This window comes from Pyxicephalus adspersus, chromosome 7 (assembly GCF_032062135.1).
Source record: "Pyxicephalus adspersus chromosome 7, UCB_Pads_2.0, whole genome shotgun sequence".
NCBI classification, from domain to species: Eukaryota; Metazoa; Chordata; class Amphibia; order Anura; family Pyxicephalidae; genus Pyxicephalus; species Pyxicephalus adspersus.
This window is the reverse complement of record NC_092864.1, coordinates 47,179,375-47,198,502: the sequence shown is the minus strand read 5'-3', so window position 1 is coordinate 47,198,502 and position 19,128 is coordinate 47,179,375. Positions and strand designations below refer to the sequence as shown.

At 36.2% G+C, this 19,128-nt stretch overlaps 1 protein-coding gene across 3 annotated transcripts in view; it reads right to left on the bottom strand.

Annotated features, from left to right (window-relative positions):
• Positions 1 to 18,259, bottom strand: part of DCAF17 (DDB1 and CUL4 associated factor 17) — a 21,712-nt gene extending 3,453 nt beyond the window's left edge. The window contains exons 1-15 of one of the 3 annotated variants that reach the window (XM_072418325.1): positions 18,189 to 18,259; positions 17,254 to 17,408; positions 15,692 to 15,994; positions 15,089 to 15,198; positions 13,992 to 14,082; positions 13,676 to 13,812; positions 12,249 to 12,327; positions 10,843 to 10,920; positions 9,715 to 9,822; positions 7,866 to 7,971; positions 6,949 to 7,091; positions 4,386 to 4,495; positions 3,048 to 3,135; positions 1,497 to 1,580; positions 644 to 799 (exon numbers count right to left, since the gene is read on the bottom strand). In XM_072418325.1, the coding sequence (XP_072274426.1) occupies positions 644 to 799; positions 1,497 to 1,580; positions 3,048 to 3,135; positions 4,386 to 4,495; positions 6,949 to 7,091; positions 7,866 to 7,971; positions 9,715 to 9,822; positions 10,843 to 10,920; positions 12,249 to 12,327; positions 13,676 to 13,812; positions 13,992 to 14,082; positions 15,089 to 15,198; positions 15,692 to 15,880 (1,479 nt within the window). In that variant the 5' untranslated portion in view covers positions 15,881 to 15,994; positions 17,254 to 17,408; positions 18,189 to 18,259. Of the gene's footprint in view, positions 1 to 643; positions 800 to 1,496; positions 1,581 to 3,047; positions 3,136 to 4,385; positions 4,496 to 6,948; positions 7,092 to 7,865; positions 7,972 to 9,714; positions 9,823 to 10,842; positions 10,921 to 12,248; positions 12,328 to 13,675; positions 13,813 to 13,991; positions 14,083 to 15,088; positions 15,199 to 15,691; positions 15,995 to 16,872; positions 17,184 to 17,253; positions 17,409 to 18,188 lie in introns of those variants that run through there. The other 2 variants (XM_072418326.1, XM_072418328.1) reach the window with 2 other exon arrangements.
• Positions 18,260 to 19,128: the final 869 nt, after the last annotated feature.

Below are 19,128 nucleotides of genomic sequence, written 5' to 3'. Positions count from 1 at the left end.
TACAGAACCAAAATTAGAAAGTCGACTCTGTCCAAATATTTATGGACCTAACTGTATATCTCAATGGATGTCCAGACGCTCTCATTGCACTTTATGTACTATACCACCAGCAAGTTACTATTTAGCTCTCATTTAGGCTAGGACCACATTGACTTCTAAATGCCCATACACCTTTTGTATGCATTTCTAAGTGTTTATATAGATGCTTTAGGCAAAAATTTGTGGCAAGAAGTGTTAGAATAGGGGAAAATGCCTTCTGAATGCCCCAAAATGCCCAATTATGTTAATCAGTGTTTTGGAGGGTTTTGTGCATTTTAATTGTTTGTAAACGCAGGAGGATGCTTTTTCTTTACCGCTCATCAAGAAAACACTCTTTTGGACTGGCCCGTTGGAATGAATAGGAATTTCAAAAAAAGCAGTTAAATATTTAGGTTAAACGCTGGGGAAACAGTCCATGTAGACTAAGCCTCAGGGTCCATGGACAATTAAGTTTTTAACAAGATATAGGCCTAGCAAAGGAGGAACAAAGCCGGGCAGTGAAGCACCGTGGTTGATCAGTATAGGCCGTTTCTGACATGGTCTGTGTGGGGTGACAGTACTACACATTCCGCTGGGTTGGTGCATGCAGATATGTGTTGCTTACCACATCCCAGGATTCCTGCAGTATAATCTTCTTTAGTACTCTCCCAGTGTCATTGCAGTGTAGATTAACATGAGCTCTTCCTGTAGAGTCTGCTTCAGTCACAGCCACCACAGTCAGCAAGTCCAATTCATCTTCATATACTACAGCTTTAAATGTCTAGTTTGGCCAAAAATACAAAGAAAAATGAAGATGTGTGAAGGTAGGTGTATACTTAGCTAATCCACCATGATGTGATTAGTAAGTATTCAATCTTGTGCAAGATTTCCCAGGTTCAGTTAAAGTGTCAAAATGTATTTCTTTACTCCCTGGAATCTTTTCACATTTCATTTCTAAAGGACTTTTTTACATATATATTATACTGTATTGGCTGGCCATTTTACATATCAATAGGGATATATTTAATATTTTTTGTCAAATATTTTACTTTTCTAATTGTATCTGTTTTAATAAGTATTCGTATATTTATAAGTATTCATGAGTACAAGTTGTGAGGTTATTTTGTAAAGACAGATAAAAACATCAGTCAAAGTTATAACAAAAATGACACTACAGATGGCTCAGTGGTGAATAATCTTAAAGTGAAGGGTCCTTTTCCATCCAGAACACTATCTGCAAGGAGTTAGCATGTAAAACGTTGGTACAATAAAATCTGGGAAATTAGTTGTCTTTTACCATTTCCCTCTAATTACAACAGACATGTTGCTTGGTGCTTGAAACAAGCACCCTGCAAAAATCACGCAAGTTAATGTTCTAGCCAGTGGTGCATACAACTTCAATACACTTCCTTTTCTATGTATACCTTTACTTTTCTGAAATCCTTATTTAATGTAGTTTATTGCAGTAGTATATATACCTCCTGTTCTGGATCATCATCTAGCTTATCATAACGCCTCTTCACCAACCTTCCAGATGCAGTCATGGTAACCTTATTGGTAATCTTATTGTTCACCAAAAAAACAAAAACATTTTTTAAACATGTAACATTTTTACACAGAAATTCAGTACTGAGCAAAAAGAAAGGCTGTCAACCCTTTTAAAAATGAATTGGTCAGGTCGACCCAAGGAATACATATTTTTTTAAGTTACTACCCAGGATGACTGTGTACATTTGATGTTTAGACATTTACCTGGCCTCATTTGCTGCATGCTTTTTTCAGGTCTGGGGGAAAAAATAAGACCAGACAACCAGGCAACTACATCATGTATGAGTAAAATAGATTAATCTTTAGCCGCATAATGTTCTTTGGCCAGCTGCCCTTCACTGAGGCTGTGGACTAAAAGCTATTTAGTGCTGGATCGCAGAAGCGTTCCAGACTGATTGAATGTTCACTACACATGGACATTGTACTGAAAATTACTTGGGTTTTAGAACACAGTAAATTTAGTCTCATGTTGTCAATGCCCAACAAATGATACAAAGAAGCCAGAACATTGGGTAGTAATAGAAGATAAAAATAAGCCATGAATATCAGACATCCTGGTAAATAACAGTGACAGAACCAGACAATGCAACCAAATGATTTGTTCCTTGATAAGAGTTCACAAATAACTAAAACTGTATATTTATTACTAATAAAAATAAAAACAAGGTTCAATCAGCAAAAAGGCGAGCACTCATATTGTATTATTCTGAATACACACATGCTAAAAGTTCTATTAGATCTAAGCATTACAAAACTTTGGGAATTGGAAATATTCTATAACCGTTTTCTGCGACAGTCAGGCACATGCACACATTTTGAAAACAAATTCAGTAAAGATGTTCAAAAACAGGGTATCAGGTCCCAGAATGCTAATAGGCTACTGCCTTTGCTTATTTGGTAATATTTAAAGATTTTTTTTTTGTAAGCAATATCTTCTTTTTCCATTAGACAAAACTTTTTTAACCGATTGATGACCTATGCATTTGTTTTCCTAATCTGAATGTTAAAACACACATTTTAGATCTGAAAAAAACAACTATGTTATATCTTCTGAAAAAAGAGAACCTGTAGAAAAAAACGATGGCAGCTGCAAATTTTTTAAATGTTTTTGGCACTGCCAATATTTAAAAAATAAATAAATCAATAAAATTAGTGCACACAAAAACAATTTTCAAAAATTTTTTTACAAATATGATACCTAAATTCTCAGCTTTACAAAATTTAAACCAGTAGTACTGGGAGTTTGCAGGGGGACTAAGAATTGCATATAAATTTTTTTTATTGTTAGCATAGTTTGACAGGGTACATATCCTCATGGATTCTTTTTATGCATACATTTAAAAGGGAAGGCCAGGAGCTGGACAGAACTGTATTAACAGAACAAGTAAACAACTACATTTTAGTAGACTGACTGGCTATCCTAAGAAAAGTGGAGACCTAGATCAGACTAGAACAGGCACTACATACAACATTGTGATTACCGTTCGGTCTCGCATGGCTAGAATAGTGAATTCCTCCTTGACCTCATACTGGTATGAATCATTTTCCAGCTCCTTAAGTCTTAAAACACTGCAGCAAAATACCAAAAAGCAAACACAGTAAACGTATGTAGCACAAAGTCAATATTATATTTGGAAACATTCATTTGGGAAAAAGGGAGGAAAAAAAGGGAATGCATTGTTATGGCAAACAGAACATGCATGGTATATGCATATATTTATATGATGCTATGCCTTTGTGCAAATCAAGTCAGAAAAAATGTAAAACAAATATATGTATTATTCTGTTTAATATTGGAAACTCCACATAAGTAATATATTTGCACATTTATTAAACCAGTGTTATACCTTCACAGAGCTTCACCTGACACTCAAAAAAAAGTGATCAGAGAGAACCATAAAACAGTTCTATTGCATCCTGCTTTAGCAAAGTTGAGGCCAATATAACGCATTACATTTATTTAGTAATGGGGGTAATACCTAATCTAACCAAACATTATCTGGTAGCAGAATTGTTAAGATCTCCAAAATAACATAGATTTTGTCTCCATTTCTAAAGCTGAAAATGCTGACAAAATATTCGTCAACTGATCTTTTATTGAAAGTCCTCTGAAAAGTAATAAATACTAATTTGGGCTCCTTGTCCACCCTGTTATTACAAGGTAATTTGACAAAGCTTTTTATGGAGTTGGAAATGGCCCAATCTTTATCTGTCTGGGCCCCCACTTCAGATATTGCTCCCACTTACTTCCTTTTTTTAGAGACAAAACAAGAAATAAGATGAAACCTCCCAACAGTTAATAGAAATTTTACCTTTACAGATGTCACCAGAACAGATACTCCCTTGTAGAAGATCTTCCCTTTGCAACTATCCCACTATTTTTGCCCCCACCTTTGGCACGCTGAGAAAAACTGACCAATCACTGCTCATCAATCAATAACATTTCCTTTATACAATTAAATGACTAGTAAATAATTATCATGAATAATGATATAGTCAATAACTATGGGGTATGGAGACATGTTTCCATTATTCAGGCAGCTACTGTGCTTGACATTAACCATGCATTTATGGGGCAGGAATTGCATAGGGATTGTAAGTGGTCACTTTATGGCGCAGTCATAAGTCCCAATATGAGGGCACCTAGACCAGTTTTCAGGGTGGCATTCAGGAGACAGCATAAATGGTAAAAAACAAAAACCAATAACAATTTAGTTGTAGCTAATTAAGCTTATTTTACAAAAAACGTTAGTGCTTTTAGTTAAAGGGATCCCACAAACAGTGTTTAGGATGTTCATTTTTTTTTGACTATTCCGCACCTGATCTGATCTGGTCCAACATGGATTATCCTTTCAGATGCATCTGGGTGAAAGTGAATCCAATCAGGTTCCAATGAGCAATATTTCATGTCACGTATACCATTCTTTGCCTGCAGTAAACATACCACAGATGGTAAGGTAAGGAAAAACAGGGAAAACATAATTTATGAGCCGTTTTAGGCAAATTATAAAAGTATCATGCACAACTAGTCCATCTCCATAGCCCCCTTAACCTAAAATAAAGAACCCCATCCTGCTTTTTTTTCTTCATGAGCATTTGCTGAGGCTATTTATTGTCCCCCCTCCCCCCCCATAGAATTAGAGCTGCAATAGTTTGTTATGGTCAGTGATCAGAAAAATTTTATTTAGAACATAATGATTATCTATATATTTATAAAGAGTAGATTATTAAATGTTGATTCCTACTTTAAGTGTGCTACTAGGATCATCAGACCACATTCCTATAAGTACAGTCATGTTTACATTAGAAACCAGATCAATCAGATGATCGAATTGCATATCCAACCAACATTAGGAGATGTACATGGCTACATCAATTAAATTATGCTGTTATATTTTAAAAAAGAACCTGTAATAGCAAATATGCCACTCCACAGTTCCTATATTAAATATAGGTATTGGTCACTTTGAAAGATTGAAGAAAATTTGATTTTGTGATTGTTTTAGAGGCGCTCCTGACTGCCCAGCTGTCCCTAAACATTGGTCCCCTAAGATATTCAGGTCTAAATCATGTTACCAATGTTTCAGCACTTAGTTTATAACCAAGCACCAAAAAGCACTGGGTTTATAACCGGGCACCATAAAATTTTTAAATAATCCATGCATGCCATCTCTTAAAATAAACATGCATTAAAACTTCATGATTGGTCTGCTTTGACATCACACTAAAATGTTAGTTGCAAGAAAAAGGTTTGCAATGCCACTGTCCCAAAGGCTTTTTTTTTTGTATTATGTTCAATTAATCCCTTATTTTGTTTCTATTTACCTTGCATCATACCTCCAACAGCAAATGTACTTACTGACTGGCTCAGTTAAAACTAAACACAGCTAGTACTTGCAAGACGTTACAAACACTACAATGTTGCTTTAATCTAGTATCCTAGTATATTAAAAGTATTACATTTCTTGAGTTGATAAGGTGAAGAACTATAAACCTATAGGATCCAATATATATCTGTCAACATAAATAACTGCAGGGGAAACTTCTGGGTTGTAGGTAGTTTTGTTTTTTATGTTATATACAGAATATTCATTTTTATCTTGTTATTTTTATGCTTTTATTAAACAAATGGCTTTGAACCGTTCAGTAGTCAAATATGGTTTGTTGCAAGCTTTGTGCACTGTCTTGTCATTTTTACTGTGTATTATAAATAAACACATATTAGCATGCATTCACAAACCTATACAAAGATTTTTATTTTGCAAAGCATTTTGCTTAAAGTTTACAAAAATAAAACATGCATTGGAGTGTGGAGTTTTTCTGTGTGAAATGACGATTTAACTATTGAAATCATTTTCTCACTTTGAGCTGGTATTGATGGGATCTGCTACCGATATACCTATCCTCTAAGTTCCAGCACTGCTCTCTCTGTGTCCTTTTGTCCAAGTGGCACCTATCACCACCCACTTCCAGTCTGAAAAACAGTTGGCATCACTTAAGAACGTTCTATAAGCTAATGCTGTAAAGGACACACATGGAGGGTGAATCATAACACCAGCCTTAGCTCAAGGTATTACAGTAATAAATGGTGCTCAAACATCCTCACACAAGCACTGCTCAGTGCTGCAATAAATACTGCCCACCGCCAAAACTGGTGATCATAGGACATGACACCTAGAGACTCTACTTGTGAGGTGAACATTATGACAATATTTGTCTGACATACAGCCAACAAGGCACTGCGAGGTTAACATCTGTCTGAACTTTACAACACAAAATTAATGCAAGAATTCTAATAACGTTAAAGCAGACATCATCCCTACTGGATCTACTTTTCCCCCTTCTTTAATATACCTTGTTATTTATGTAACTCCTTCCAATTGCCAGCACACTGCTTGCATCAGGTCTAAGGGATCTTGAGCAAAGTACTAAAGATGCATACTGGGACCTTGTGAAACAAAAAATGTATGCAGCACTGTCCGCCCCTCCTACTAGCCATGATTTGCCTGATTGCATAGGGAAGAACGAGGACCTAGTGATAATGCCACTGGGTCTAAAGTTATGTAATGAAAACAGAAAGGTTCATTTAAAAATTGAATTAGAATTTTGATGAGGGGGAGAGAAGGAACCAGGGATGGCAAAATTTTTGCAGATTTAACTTTAAACAGATTTTTGTTGGCTTTCTGGCATGGATTTCCTTCTATCTATACCAGTAGTACCTCCAGCGTGACATGATCCTCAGTCAGATCAATGGACATCAAAGAATCTAGCTCAGGAATAGTTTGAGTAGGAATTGACTTTTTAAAAAATAAAACTAAAGCCAAGAGCCAATGTTACAAAAGCACTGAAAACAATACCGATTCACAATATGAAAATACTTACAAGGCTGTGGTCATCCAAGGAACGGATATGATAGGTGCCTTTCTCTGTTTTCTTGTTGGGTGTAATAATATAATGCCAAGGATAGCCACCCACTTGAAAAGCATTTTCTAGGCAAGGTACTTCAAAGAGAATAGGAGGCCTTTCTACAAAGAAAAAAAAAAAAAAAAAAAACATGCCTAGGCTGTGCATAATAATATCTGTATTGTACTTATACTTATAATACATGCAATATCTATTGGTCAACTTAAACTCTAAATATACTTAGAAAACAATAAAATAATCTTCAAACACTGAATTAGTCATCAAATACTGCTTGGCATATTTAATGCAGACTGTGCTGTTTTTTTTCCTCCATTGGGTTTATTTGGTACAGAGACAGGGAAAATAAATAAAACAGACTACTGAACAAGTCATCAGCTGTAGGAATTTTTGGAAAAAATACTGCAGATGTCCTTGTGTACATCATCAACGCTGAACTCTAGGTAGCTACCATAAAATACAGGTTTGGTCCTTTATTCCCCCCCAAAATAAAATATTTTAAAACAGGACAACTACTTGAATTATCAGCCTCCTATAAAGTCTTAAACATCCTTCACTCTATCAGAAGGATGGCAAGTACTGATAATCATTCAGCTGTTGCATATTTTTTGTCTTAGCATTTCTTACTTTAACTTTTTTAAGCCTCAAAGTTACAATGCACTGGAGTTACATCGTCTCTGGCGTTTGGCTCGATGTGTGGCACATGTGCAAAAAGCTAACAGGAGCCAAAGATTTATTTCTTGACAAAAGAGACAGTGCATGTCTCTTGTATGAATTAGTACTATCTCCTGGTGACTTTTTGTTTTTGTTTAAGTTAGACCTGCTTTATTAGCACCAGCAGATCAAGTTTCACACAAAAAATATAACACAAACACTACCTGTTATTGTGATGTTACAAGGAACGCCAAATGGAAAGTCTCCAACAGTCCCAGTTTTACCATTCCAAGTGCAGGTCTCCCCCAAGACAAACTTCTGTTGAATGTACTAAAACAAGAAAATAGGGGGGTCACTGTGTAGTCAGCAAGAATATGGAAACAAGATTTTACAGGGCACCAGAAGTCTACAAAAAACAACAACCAATCAGATATAATTGTTCAGAGTTTTACACGAGTTGTAAATAATAAAAAACAAATTAATAAAGTATAAATGTAACAAATACATTATTTAGATTACTGTATGTGCATTTAGAGAATCACAGTGGACTAAAAGGTGGAGGTGATAAAACGACCCAACATGTAGCAATGCATGGAGAAAAAGGCATCATGATACACAAGTGTGAAACAAGCCTAAATGTATTCATTTTTGTTGGCAAGTGATACAAGTACCTAAACATAATCTCACATCCACATTTACAGCCCATGGTACAGACAAATTAGAATTGGAAGAGGGATAAGCAGAACAAGGAGTAGTTGTCTTATGTTAGCACATTGCAGAATGTGTCAGGCAATTCCCAGACTTGCATTATTAGAAACAGGAGTAATTGCTCTTTCCGTTTTTCTTATGTACTTTTGTATTAAAAAAACAAACTTAAATAAAAATACATTTATTAAAAAAAAAAAGAAACAGCAGTAAAGCACAAATCTTTCATTTATTATTCTGCAAATATGGCAAGTTCCATGGACATTTCAATAAAAATATGCACAGAAAGTAGGGTTTTGAACCATCACTAAAAAGGTTAAGATAAACCAGAGATATGTTACATGTTTATCCTAAATACTCAAAGGATATAGTCATTGCCTTTAAGACTGATTACAACTGAGTAAGTGTCATCAATGCTTGAATTTGCTTGGGGCTGCCTAAGGGTATTAACAGCAAGTGTAAAACATGTGGGGCCTCTTGCGACGAAAAGAAAAATCAAACATACAGTGCCTAGAAATGTGGCATTGATTTGTTATTCAGCAAGTCATCTCAGCAACATCAGGCAGCTAAACCTTGTTTTTCCAGGAAACTCACAGCTATGGAATGTACTTCTGTTGCAATAATTGCTACAGAAACCTTTAAAGCTCCAGTATAATCCCTGATTTTGATTAGTTTAATTGTAGCCAAGATCATAAAAGAAACACAAAGAATAATGCAATTAAGAACCTGACAACATAAAGTGGGTTCTATTATTTTATTTAAAACCTCAGGGTGACTTACAGGAGAGCCTAAGCAATATGCCAAAATATTTACCTTTCATTTTGAAATCCTCCTGAAAAATACCAATAAACTTCCTGTGCCATAGCATGCCTCTGTACTCAGCCCCAGAGAGTACAATGCAGAGGTAGCAGATTATGTGTTTTTTGTAAATAATAAATTCTGCTTTAACATGTTAATGTAAGTAAAACTAAATTTTACATTTTTATTTATATTTCTAAAACTTTGGTTTTCATTAAGATAAAACAAGTCGGAATTTTCCTTTCTGAGGCATTTCCTGTTATAGAGGAAGATGCTCCATCCTGTTCTTGTCCTGCATTATCACCCTGATACATGGTCTTCTGATAGAAGCCACAAGTGGCTATTGCAAAATTAATGGAGACATGATCCACTGTCATCACCATCAAAAACCTGCTCTGAAAAATGAAGTGAAGCCATCTCTGGAATGTATAAACACAGAAGGTACCTCCGGAGAGGCAGTGGGAGATCAGTCACGTCAATAAAGGTTAAAACAAGCATCACATAAAAAAAAGGCACTCATTTATTAACCAAATGTCATTCAATTAAAGATTTTTTTATTTTATTACTCACCTGTTCAGCTATCTTTTCAAAGCTGTAGAGGCGGACAAGTCCAGCACCATGCATTACAATCAGCATCCCATTGGAAATCATGGCATCAGTTACATTGGAGCCAAACACCTATGAGGAAATAATCAAAACAATAAAACTGTGATTTTACAGAATGATCACTGTTGCAATAAAAAGGCTAAGATTTAATAACTGTGATGTGTTTATTATGTGATTGCCAATTAACAATAAACCCACAGCAAAAAACAGAAAACATTTGTGAACCTTAAACCATAAATAAATTGTTAACCTAAAGTAAACCTGTGAATATACTATGTTAATAAACAAGCCAGTGCCAAGCTAATGTCAGTGAGCATAGTGACAAAAAACCTCCCAGACAAGCTGAAGTTCAGTCTGGTCATAATAGTCATTACTTCCTAGAGGTGGGCATCATTGCTCCAGGTCCACAGCACTGCCATTTTTGGTGATAAAGTGGTTAATGATAGATTAAGACCAGGGACCAGTGAATGTTAACCTACACTATGTAATGTGTGTATACAAGCGTGGGGACTTTTAATGTAATGCTTGTAATGTAAATGTAGATGAGGTTATCATTAAACATAATAGGCCTGTGTCTAAAGGCAACAAAGGCCCTCTTCCTGTACAGTAGAGGGCCAAATGTTTGTTTCTATGTTTAGCAGAAATATAGTTGATAAAAATTACACATTTTCCAAACACAATAAACCTGTAAGAACGGAAAAAAGGTAATTTATGTCAACAATATATTACAGTGGACAAAAGAATACATATGAACAAATTGGAAACCTGGCCTGTTGTGGTCATACACAGCCATGCAGTATGAAACAATCACAAAAACATAAGTAAGGCAGCAGAGACATCTCGTCTCAGGACCAGGGTCCCAATAGCTTATTTACATTCCAATGTCAAGAAAAGCTGCTAAATGGGGAAAGGCTGCATAGAGAATGAATAATATTAAAAATAATATCATTCACTGTTGTTTTTTTTTTAATGGTCTAATAATAAAATATCTAAACTTCCAAAATTAAAAAAACCTATACATTTATGTATACAACAAACACATTTTAACACCTTAAAAAGGTAAAAATCATAAAACAAGACAAAATAACATACTTTTTTATCAATCTCCAGTATACCAACTAGCCTTAGGGGGAAAACATTGAAGATTGCGAAATAAAACAGCACCGTGCTCTGAAATACAAAAAGAGAGATATTACAAAATAATACAGATTACAAATTACTAATTTATGGCATGGTTCGAGAGTTTTTTCAAATTAGAAAAGATTTTCAATACCATAAAATCTATGAAAAGGCATAACCCACTTCAAGCAAGTCAAAAACAAGACATGAATGCCAAATGATGTCAGAAGCATGTAAAACTAATGTCACTGACATCCAAAGTCCATCGACACAGGTCCTTATTTGGCAGTTTAAAAAAAAAAAGTCTAAACTAAATAGGTAATGTTTCTGAAGCCAAGAGGTCCACTCTGGTCATAAATGGCTATGATGAGTTATGGAAAAAAATAGCCTTTTTAGGCCACCAAGTTAAATGTACTTGTAGTAGCGGTGACAAGGCAGAGGATCCAGCTGTACCCAATGAAACCAGGGGGGACACTCGTGATGAACTGGACTCTATGACTATATCAGACTTCAGGTTGTGTGGCAACTTTAGAAAGCAGGAAGTGAGCAGTCCTAAACCCTTTAGTAATGTGTGAGCTGGGGTTACCAAATCATGTGGGACTGTACCCTTACAACTTCCCAAGACATGTAGCAACATTCTAGTGGTAATACAACTTAAAACATGGCACAGCCTAACCGAAAGCACACCAGCAAATAAACATCAGCGATCAGTCCCATAACATTGGCTGGATACAGGGAATTTAAAGCCACCCAGTGACCAAAACAAGAGCGATAGCTCCCATTTATCAGCCTGACAGGTTTACTTAACAAAGAAGACTTCAGAATCAATACAAACATTGAGGCAGTGCCAATAGCTGTGTACCTAAAAAAAAGGTCAATGGCTACATTTTTACCTAGTGACCTACATCACTACACTGAGGATAGGCTGCTTCAGAAAGGTGCATTCAAAGAGACCAGCTCTATAAGCAATGTAGATTGGCCTCAAACAAGGGAAAAATGTGAAGACTAATGCTAGTAAGAATAAACAAGTCAGCAGAGTGGAAGCTGAACTTCTTATGCTCCGACAATAGGAGCAGCATCCTCTCATGTAATCATGTGACTGTCATTAAAATCACTTTCTATTTACAGAATACAAGGAATTCTGTGATTGGTAAGGGTGCATCACTGAATAATAACTGCAACTCTCATTATGGTAGACCTGGTAGCTGAGCTGTACTGTTTGTTGGGACTAAAACCATGCAGGTTTTTAATCATATACTAATAGAACTTTATTAGTTCTTTAAAAATACTACAGTTTTTATTAACACCTACAGGAACTAATGTGTTTATTTACCCTGTGCTCAAGACAATGTACATAGTCTTTAAGAAAAATCACATACCTGTTGGTTTTCATTGACACTATTCTTTTGGACAGACTTGACCACTAGAGTCTCCTGTGGAATATCCCAGCTAATATACCTGTTGGCACAAATGTACTTGTATAACTTTCTTAAAGTGAACTATCCAAATTTACACATGTCCCAGTGCATAATCACACAAGTGAATTAACAACATCATGTTAGTTCAATATGCAAGAAGCTGACCCAACATTAAAGGAAGTACTAAATGAATCTTTCAAACTTGCAGGTGTGTGCATCACAGGAAAGACTGCCTAAATAATAAATCCCATGGCAAGTAAAATAATCAATATACTTGTACATTATATGTTTTGAACAGCTTATGTAATTCTTCATCTGGAGTGTTGAACTGTACAAGAAAAAAATATCTGTGGTATTAGCAGGAGAACAGAGGTAGGTATTTAAACAGATGAATGGTTCATGTAATGAAGCAATGCTGAAGGACATTGGCCAGGCAAGCCACTGTGTATAAAATATTCAGCTTAATCATAGAAAAGAAAAGACAAAGAAGGCTGTGGTTTCAAGTGGCAAGTGTCAAAATTATTTTTAGCATATTACTTGTATGCAATTAGTGGTGAAATCAATACAATAAATGTGCTTCAAACAGGTATTGAACTAAAAATTCAGCTGCCCTATGTGAAAGGTCTCTACACCTCTCCCTAGCGGTTTACCACTTGTATCCTGCTGCTTGACATTACAATTTTTAACCACCTCAACAGCACCCTCCTGCACACATATGAAAAATGCTGCAGTCTTTTTAGTCCTAACAATGTGCATCCACACCATGTGAGACTATCACTACCATCCATTGTTTTAACGATCTCTGCATATCCCCTAATGAAGCGAATTGGCGAAACGCATCGGTATTAAGACGTTGATCATTCTTACTTTCTACCATTTGGTTAGGCAAACTTTGACTAGTGATTAAGGCTTGTCCCTGTGTAAATTCACATAGAGCAGACACATTTTTAGTGCACTACCTGTTTGATGCACATTTATTGTATTGATTTCACCACTAATTGCATACAAGTCATATGCTAAATATCATTTTGCCACTTGCCACTTGAAACCACAGCCCTCTTTGCCTTTTCTTTTATGATTACGCTTTGCTCTGGGGCAGGCAACGAAGACACAAACTAAGTGAAAAGGGCCACACTCTAATTTTTCTAATTTCACTCTAATTTTTCCAATAAAATATTTAGCTTTCTGTGTACCTGCCATTTGCTTTTAGAGGCTGCAAGAGTGCTTCAGACAACCATAAAACTCAGAGTTTTGCAAGTAATGACCAGTTGGATTAAAATGGTATTTTTCCAGTGCGGTTTGCAAAATAAGGACTGAAATTGGACTACTTGTTCTGGAAACTGGTACCTCAGTTCATAATTTAGCAACTATATTTTACCAGACATTACCTGAACTTTCTGTATGACCCAAGGTAAACCTTCTGTAATGTCTTTCCAGTATCAGCAGCTATACGTAGCAGCCAGTTGTGACCAGTTACAGCAATCAATGAGGAGGTATAATCTGATGGCTGCGGAAGAGATTCCCCCTGAAAAGTAAGAAGTATGTATATAGTCATTCAGATTTTTCACTGAATACAATAACATATTGCACATATCATAACAGGGATAATCCTGGAAGTATAGGTTAAAAAAAGTATATGAAAGCAAAGAAGTGCACATTGTTATTTTAAAGTGAACATTTTCTTGGCCCCTGCAAGATACTTACTAATGGACATTCACATAAAATTGCATCTTCAATCTTTTCTGATTTTAGACATCGGGGCATCTCATACAGTTGTTGTGGTTTTGAAGAAATACTATATTAAAAGAGCAAAATAATTTAGGAAACCATATTAAGGTTTACAGTTTAATTTGTTGCTTTAAGTTAATGCTCCTCAAAGATATCTAAAAAAAAAAAAAAAAAAGAAAACTTTACATAAAAGACTTTAAGCAATTCAGGACTCTACTGCACAGTGTTATCAGTTTATTGCCATGCTTTAAGTGGAACTGAAGCTAAAAAATAAAAAAAATGTAAGCAGGTGGGTTCTTTTTTTGCAGAAGGGACAAGGAATATCCTTTCTACAAAATAAAAAAAGATGCACGTTTCTCATCTTTTCTTGCTTCTTTGTAAGTATTTTCACCCAGTTTTTTCTAAAGTTTGGGATTTTTGGCAAACTTGATTGGCCAGGCAGGAAAGATTCAACTCCCATGCATACGCCAAGGATATCAGTCATCCTGGCAGTAAACTGCAATTATTATCGCATCATTGTGTAATAAGTAGATTGTACAGACAAAAGTGAACCAATACTACAGCTATGTACACAGTGTAGATGAGTGTTTCTTAACCAGAGTTCTGTTAAACCCTAGGAGTTCCTCCAGAGGTTGAGAAATGTGTGCCTCTCAGGTGCGTTTAACCGACACCAATGATCTTTTTGGCCATCTGTAAGTGTGACATTCTTCCTAATTGCCAACAATGTAAAAGGAATTCTAACAACCACACAAATGTATTGTGAGCTGTGGATATAGCAATTACAGCAAGGATTGCCTGAAGACATAAGAGGTATTTCAAATGTGATGATATGATAAAAAGGTTGAGAAATTCTAGTGCAGATAATTGTTGCCTGAGATGAACATAATCAGCTTTGTCATGTGCACAGTAGTTCCTTGACTTGATTAGTGATCTGCTGCAGTCTGCTGGCTGATCTACACAGTCACTTCTCAGACAGTCAGACCTACACACAAATTGTTAGAGTGTTATGTTGTGGTGCTATGTTTGGATCTGAAAACACCATGGCAATACAGATTACCAATTAAATTCATTACCTGCTGTAACAGCACCCAAAGTTTGCAAAATAAATTCTTCCATACATAGTTATATAGTTGATTGATGATTTTGAATGCTTTGTCCAGACTTTGCAAAACTTTGTGGTTTTCTGAGGAAAGATTTAAGACAAATTTATTTTTAGGTACAGTACAGTAGGATGAAACAGATAAAAGTTTCCTATCTCTCCATCAGGGGATAGGACTTTAAGATTACCACATCTGTGTTTTAGCTTCATCCACCTGTTGAGACCTAAGATGTGTCACACGCTCTAGAGGGATTTCAGCAACTCTCACTGGAAGTGAGAAATTATGATAAAATCTCACCACTGGAATATCTGAGTCATAGGAAAGGGCTCCCAATACATGGAAAATCGTTGCTTTCCCTAAAGAAATGTCTTTGCTATCTCTTCCACAAGGCAACAGAACAGTGATGTATAGTTGTATATAGCTAACTGCCCTTCCTCTTAAGTGACAACATTGGTGCTCAGACATGCAGGCAAACAGAGCATACTGGGTAAGCTTAGAGTACATTACAGGAGTAGGAGCTAGTGTCTATATCTAAATCTGATCTTGTTCTTTATACAGGAATTTGTTTCACATTACCTGACATACAATTTTCCTTAAAATGTCCATGTTAATCCTATGGTTATTATAAGAACACTTTGGGAAGGAGCCCAGATTCTTTCTAGTGACAAGGACGCAGACATTTTTCACATTGCCAGCCCTCGAATAGAATCTTCTACTGGTAAAGCCGGGATATGTAGCTGGTTTTACGCCCATACCAGAATTCATTGTTGGTCACATCACCAGAAAAGCTGCAGACTTTAAAAATTGTGTAAGCACTTCACAATCTTATACAGATCCATGTTGCCATATTTTTTACACAACGCAAAAACGTCATGTGCCCTGTGAAAAAAAAATAAGAACAAGAGATTATTAGGAATAGGAAGCACACAACATACCACCCTGTATTAGGAGACTAATAAGTTTTCCTATCTGAACACAGAGGTACTTTTCCCACATTTTGAACATTGTTTGAGGTCACTTGAACCTTTTATCAATCCTTTGAGTCACAGACCAAGGATAAACATGGAATAGGTAAAATAAGGACAAAAACAAAACCAGTGAAAGTCCACAATTATTCTGTGAGATTAAACATACTAGACAAGGGTGACACAAAAATAGATTGAGGCCAACTGAACAGACTGGAAGCTTGATAAGTAGCATTTTAGGAGGAGTAAGCAATGTCAGCCTGCATACACCTTTAACGTAAACCAATAATAGTATTGCCTATTTTAAGATAACCCAAGTGCTGCAGAGAATGTACTGTATGGGGCCAAACCTTACACCTTCTTTGCCGTACTATCAGATGTCTTCAAATCCAAACTAAAAAGGAACTGAGACATTAGGAACCTCCAACTTGCGCTTACTCTATGTGTTCTCAGGCAGTCCAAACACAGATAGGGTGTAATCATGAGTGTATAAAATCACATACACCTATATTTGTACTGTCAAAATGAGCTTGGGGTATACATAAACCTATGCAAACAATTTGAAGAAAGTTAGTATTTGTATTGGAGTTTTGAGTAATGTTAACATGTTGATAGTACACAGCACACTGTTTTGTTCAGTTGTAGTAGAGGACATAGAGTTATGTCACTTATTAGCATAATTTAGAGAACCTGAATTGTGGAAGACATGCCCAAAAAGGAAAGAAGAGAACAAAGAACTAGTACACAGCTGGCTGTAGGCTTTCTGAGGATGATGTTGTCCCCACTACTGACTTGCCCATGCCTTGTTCTGCATGGCTTCTCTTGGTGGAGGCAGACATCTTTGAAGACGCATTTTCTTGAAGATGGGTGACCTGATAACTGGTGACTTTCAGAAAGAACAGAATGAATGCAGAAGCAGCACTGTGCATGCCTTCTGACACAGCTTCCTCTCCTGTACATGTACAGCAATTGGGTTCAATGCACAGGAACACCCAGGCAGGAAGTGCCCCGACTTTTTTTTTCCTAGTAAAATTTAAAGACAAAGCGTATTGGATATTGTATTGGATATATCTTCTGAATTAAAGAAGAACTAAAGTCCATGCATGAGTTTCCCCTAAGCCATAATGTGCAAGTCTGTACAGCAGGTTTGCACATTATTATTATGACAAGTACCTTTCACAATAATCCCTTCCGAGGATGCAATTCTCTTCTCTCTGCTCTGTCGCTTCAGCTTATACACAAACTCTGGCTTCTTTATGACTTTATTTCTTTATGACAAAGGATAACGTCCTTGTGCTGGAGATCTCCTTACACTGAGATGTGCAGCCCTGCATACAGATAAATGAAAACATTCTGAGAGCAAGGTAGGACCTTTGATGACAATTACACAACTTGCCTGTCAGGCTAAAACTAATTAAAGTTATGCTTTAATACTTCACTGATCTCTGTGCTCGAGTTCCCAGATCCACACATTCCTTATTTTAATCATTCTCTCATTAAAATTATGCAGCTATGTTCTGCAGCACTTTACAGAGACTTAGGTTTTGCTCCCTAAATTTATGGAATTTGTACATAAATCCTTTGTTCATCTGAACTGTATGAACTGTGTTTGTACCTACAAGCACCTTTAGAGAAGAGGATAGGAGATACCATGTATGCTGCTATATATTGGTATTATGGAAAAGGGAAGAAGTATTACGGAATGTTAAGTATATATTATTCTCGTATATAATTGTAGGGGGAAGAGAATTAAGCTCTTTTAGGAACCAGACAATATTAATCCAATACTTTCTGTAGAAAGTAGAAAATACTGACATTATTTGACATTAAGGGAGAAAATAGGAAAATAAAGAGCACAAATATGGTATACATGAAGGTGCAGCTCATGATAGAAATAGGCATTTAAAGATACAGAGGAAACATTGCAACCTGGCTGGTTGTACAAATGATAGATAATGCTATTGTATACAGTAGATACACATTGAACTATATAAACAGGCATATAGTCTTTGCAGATGTCTCATGCACATTCTGCAACATTATATTAAAAAGACATAATAAACATGGAGCACTACAGCAGAACACATCAAAACAAAAGTCACACTTACCTCCTACACACAGACATCTGTATGATTCCAACAGCACTGAAAACAAACAGCATTCATTTGGTTCCGGATTTAGCACCTAGTGGTTATGGGAAATGAAGTCCCCAGAGGCCAAATCTGATTGAGAAAACGTGATGGGAAACTACAACCCCCAGCATGCCATGCGGAGAACTTTAAACGCGGGGTGATTTGAGGAAACACACTTCCTGTTTATTTATTTTACTGTCATTTCAATAAAGTTATATTAGGATTTTTTAAAATGACAGTATGGTTTCAGCTTGCTTACTTTTATTGGTGGTAGTGGGATAAATGTATGCTTTCTGTGATGTACACCTCTGCTATAGAAATTACTAAAAAAACTTCTGAATGCACATGGCATTAATAATAATAAACAGGATTTATATAGCGCAAACATATTTCACAGCGCTGTACAATAAATAGGGGTTGCAAATGACAGATACAGACAGTGATATATGAGGAGATGACCCTGCCCAGAAGAGCTTACAATCTAGGAGGAGGGGGAAGTATCACACAATAGGAGGGGAGATATGGAGCAGTGGGAAGTAGTGACAGTTTCAAAACAGAAGAAAAAGGGTAGGCAAGTTTGAAAAATGGGTTTTGAGTGCTCTTTTAAATGAGCAGAAATTAGGAGCAAGCTGAATTGTACGAGGAAGACCATTCCAGAGAGTTGGGGCAGCTTTAGAGAAGTCTTGGAGCCGTGCAGGTGATGAAGTTATAAGTGAGGAAGTCATTAGTGGGTGATTGGATGAGCGGAGAGAGCGTCTTTTCTACCAGCTCAGAAAGGTAAGGGGACAGGAACTGTGGAGGAATTTGAAGGCAAAGCATAGGAGCTTGAATTTTATTCTAAGGTGAAATGAAAGCCAGTGTAGAGATCTGCAAAGAGATGCAGCGGAAGAGGAGCGGTGGAAAGTAGATAGATAGT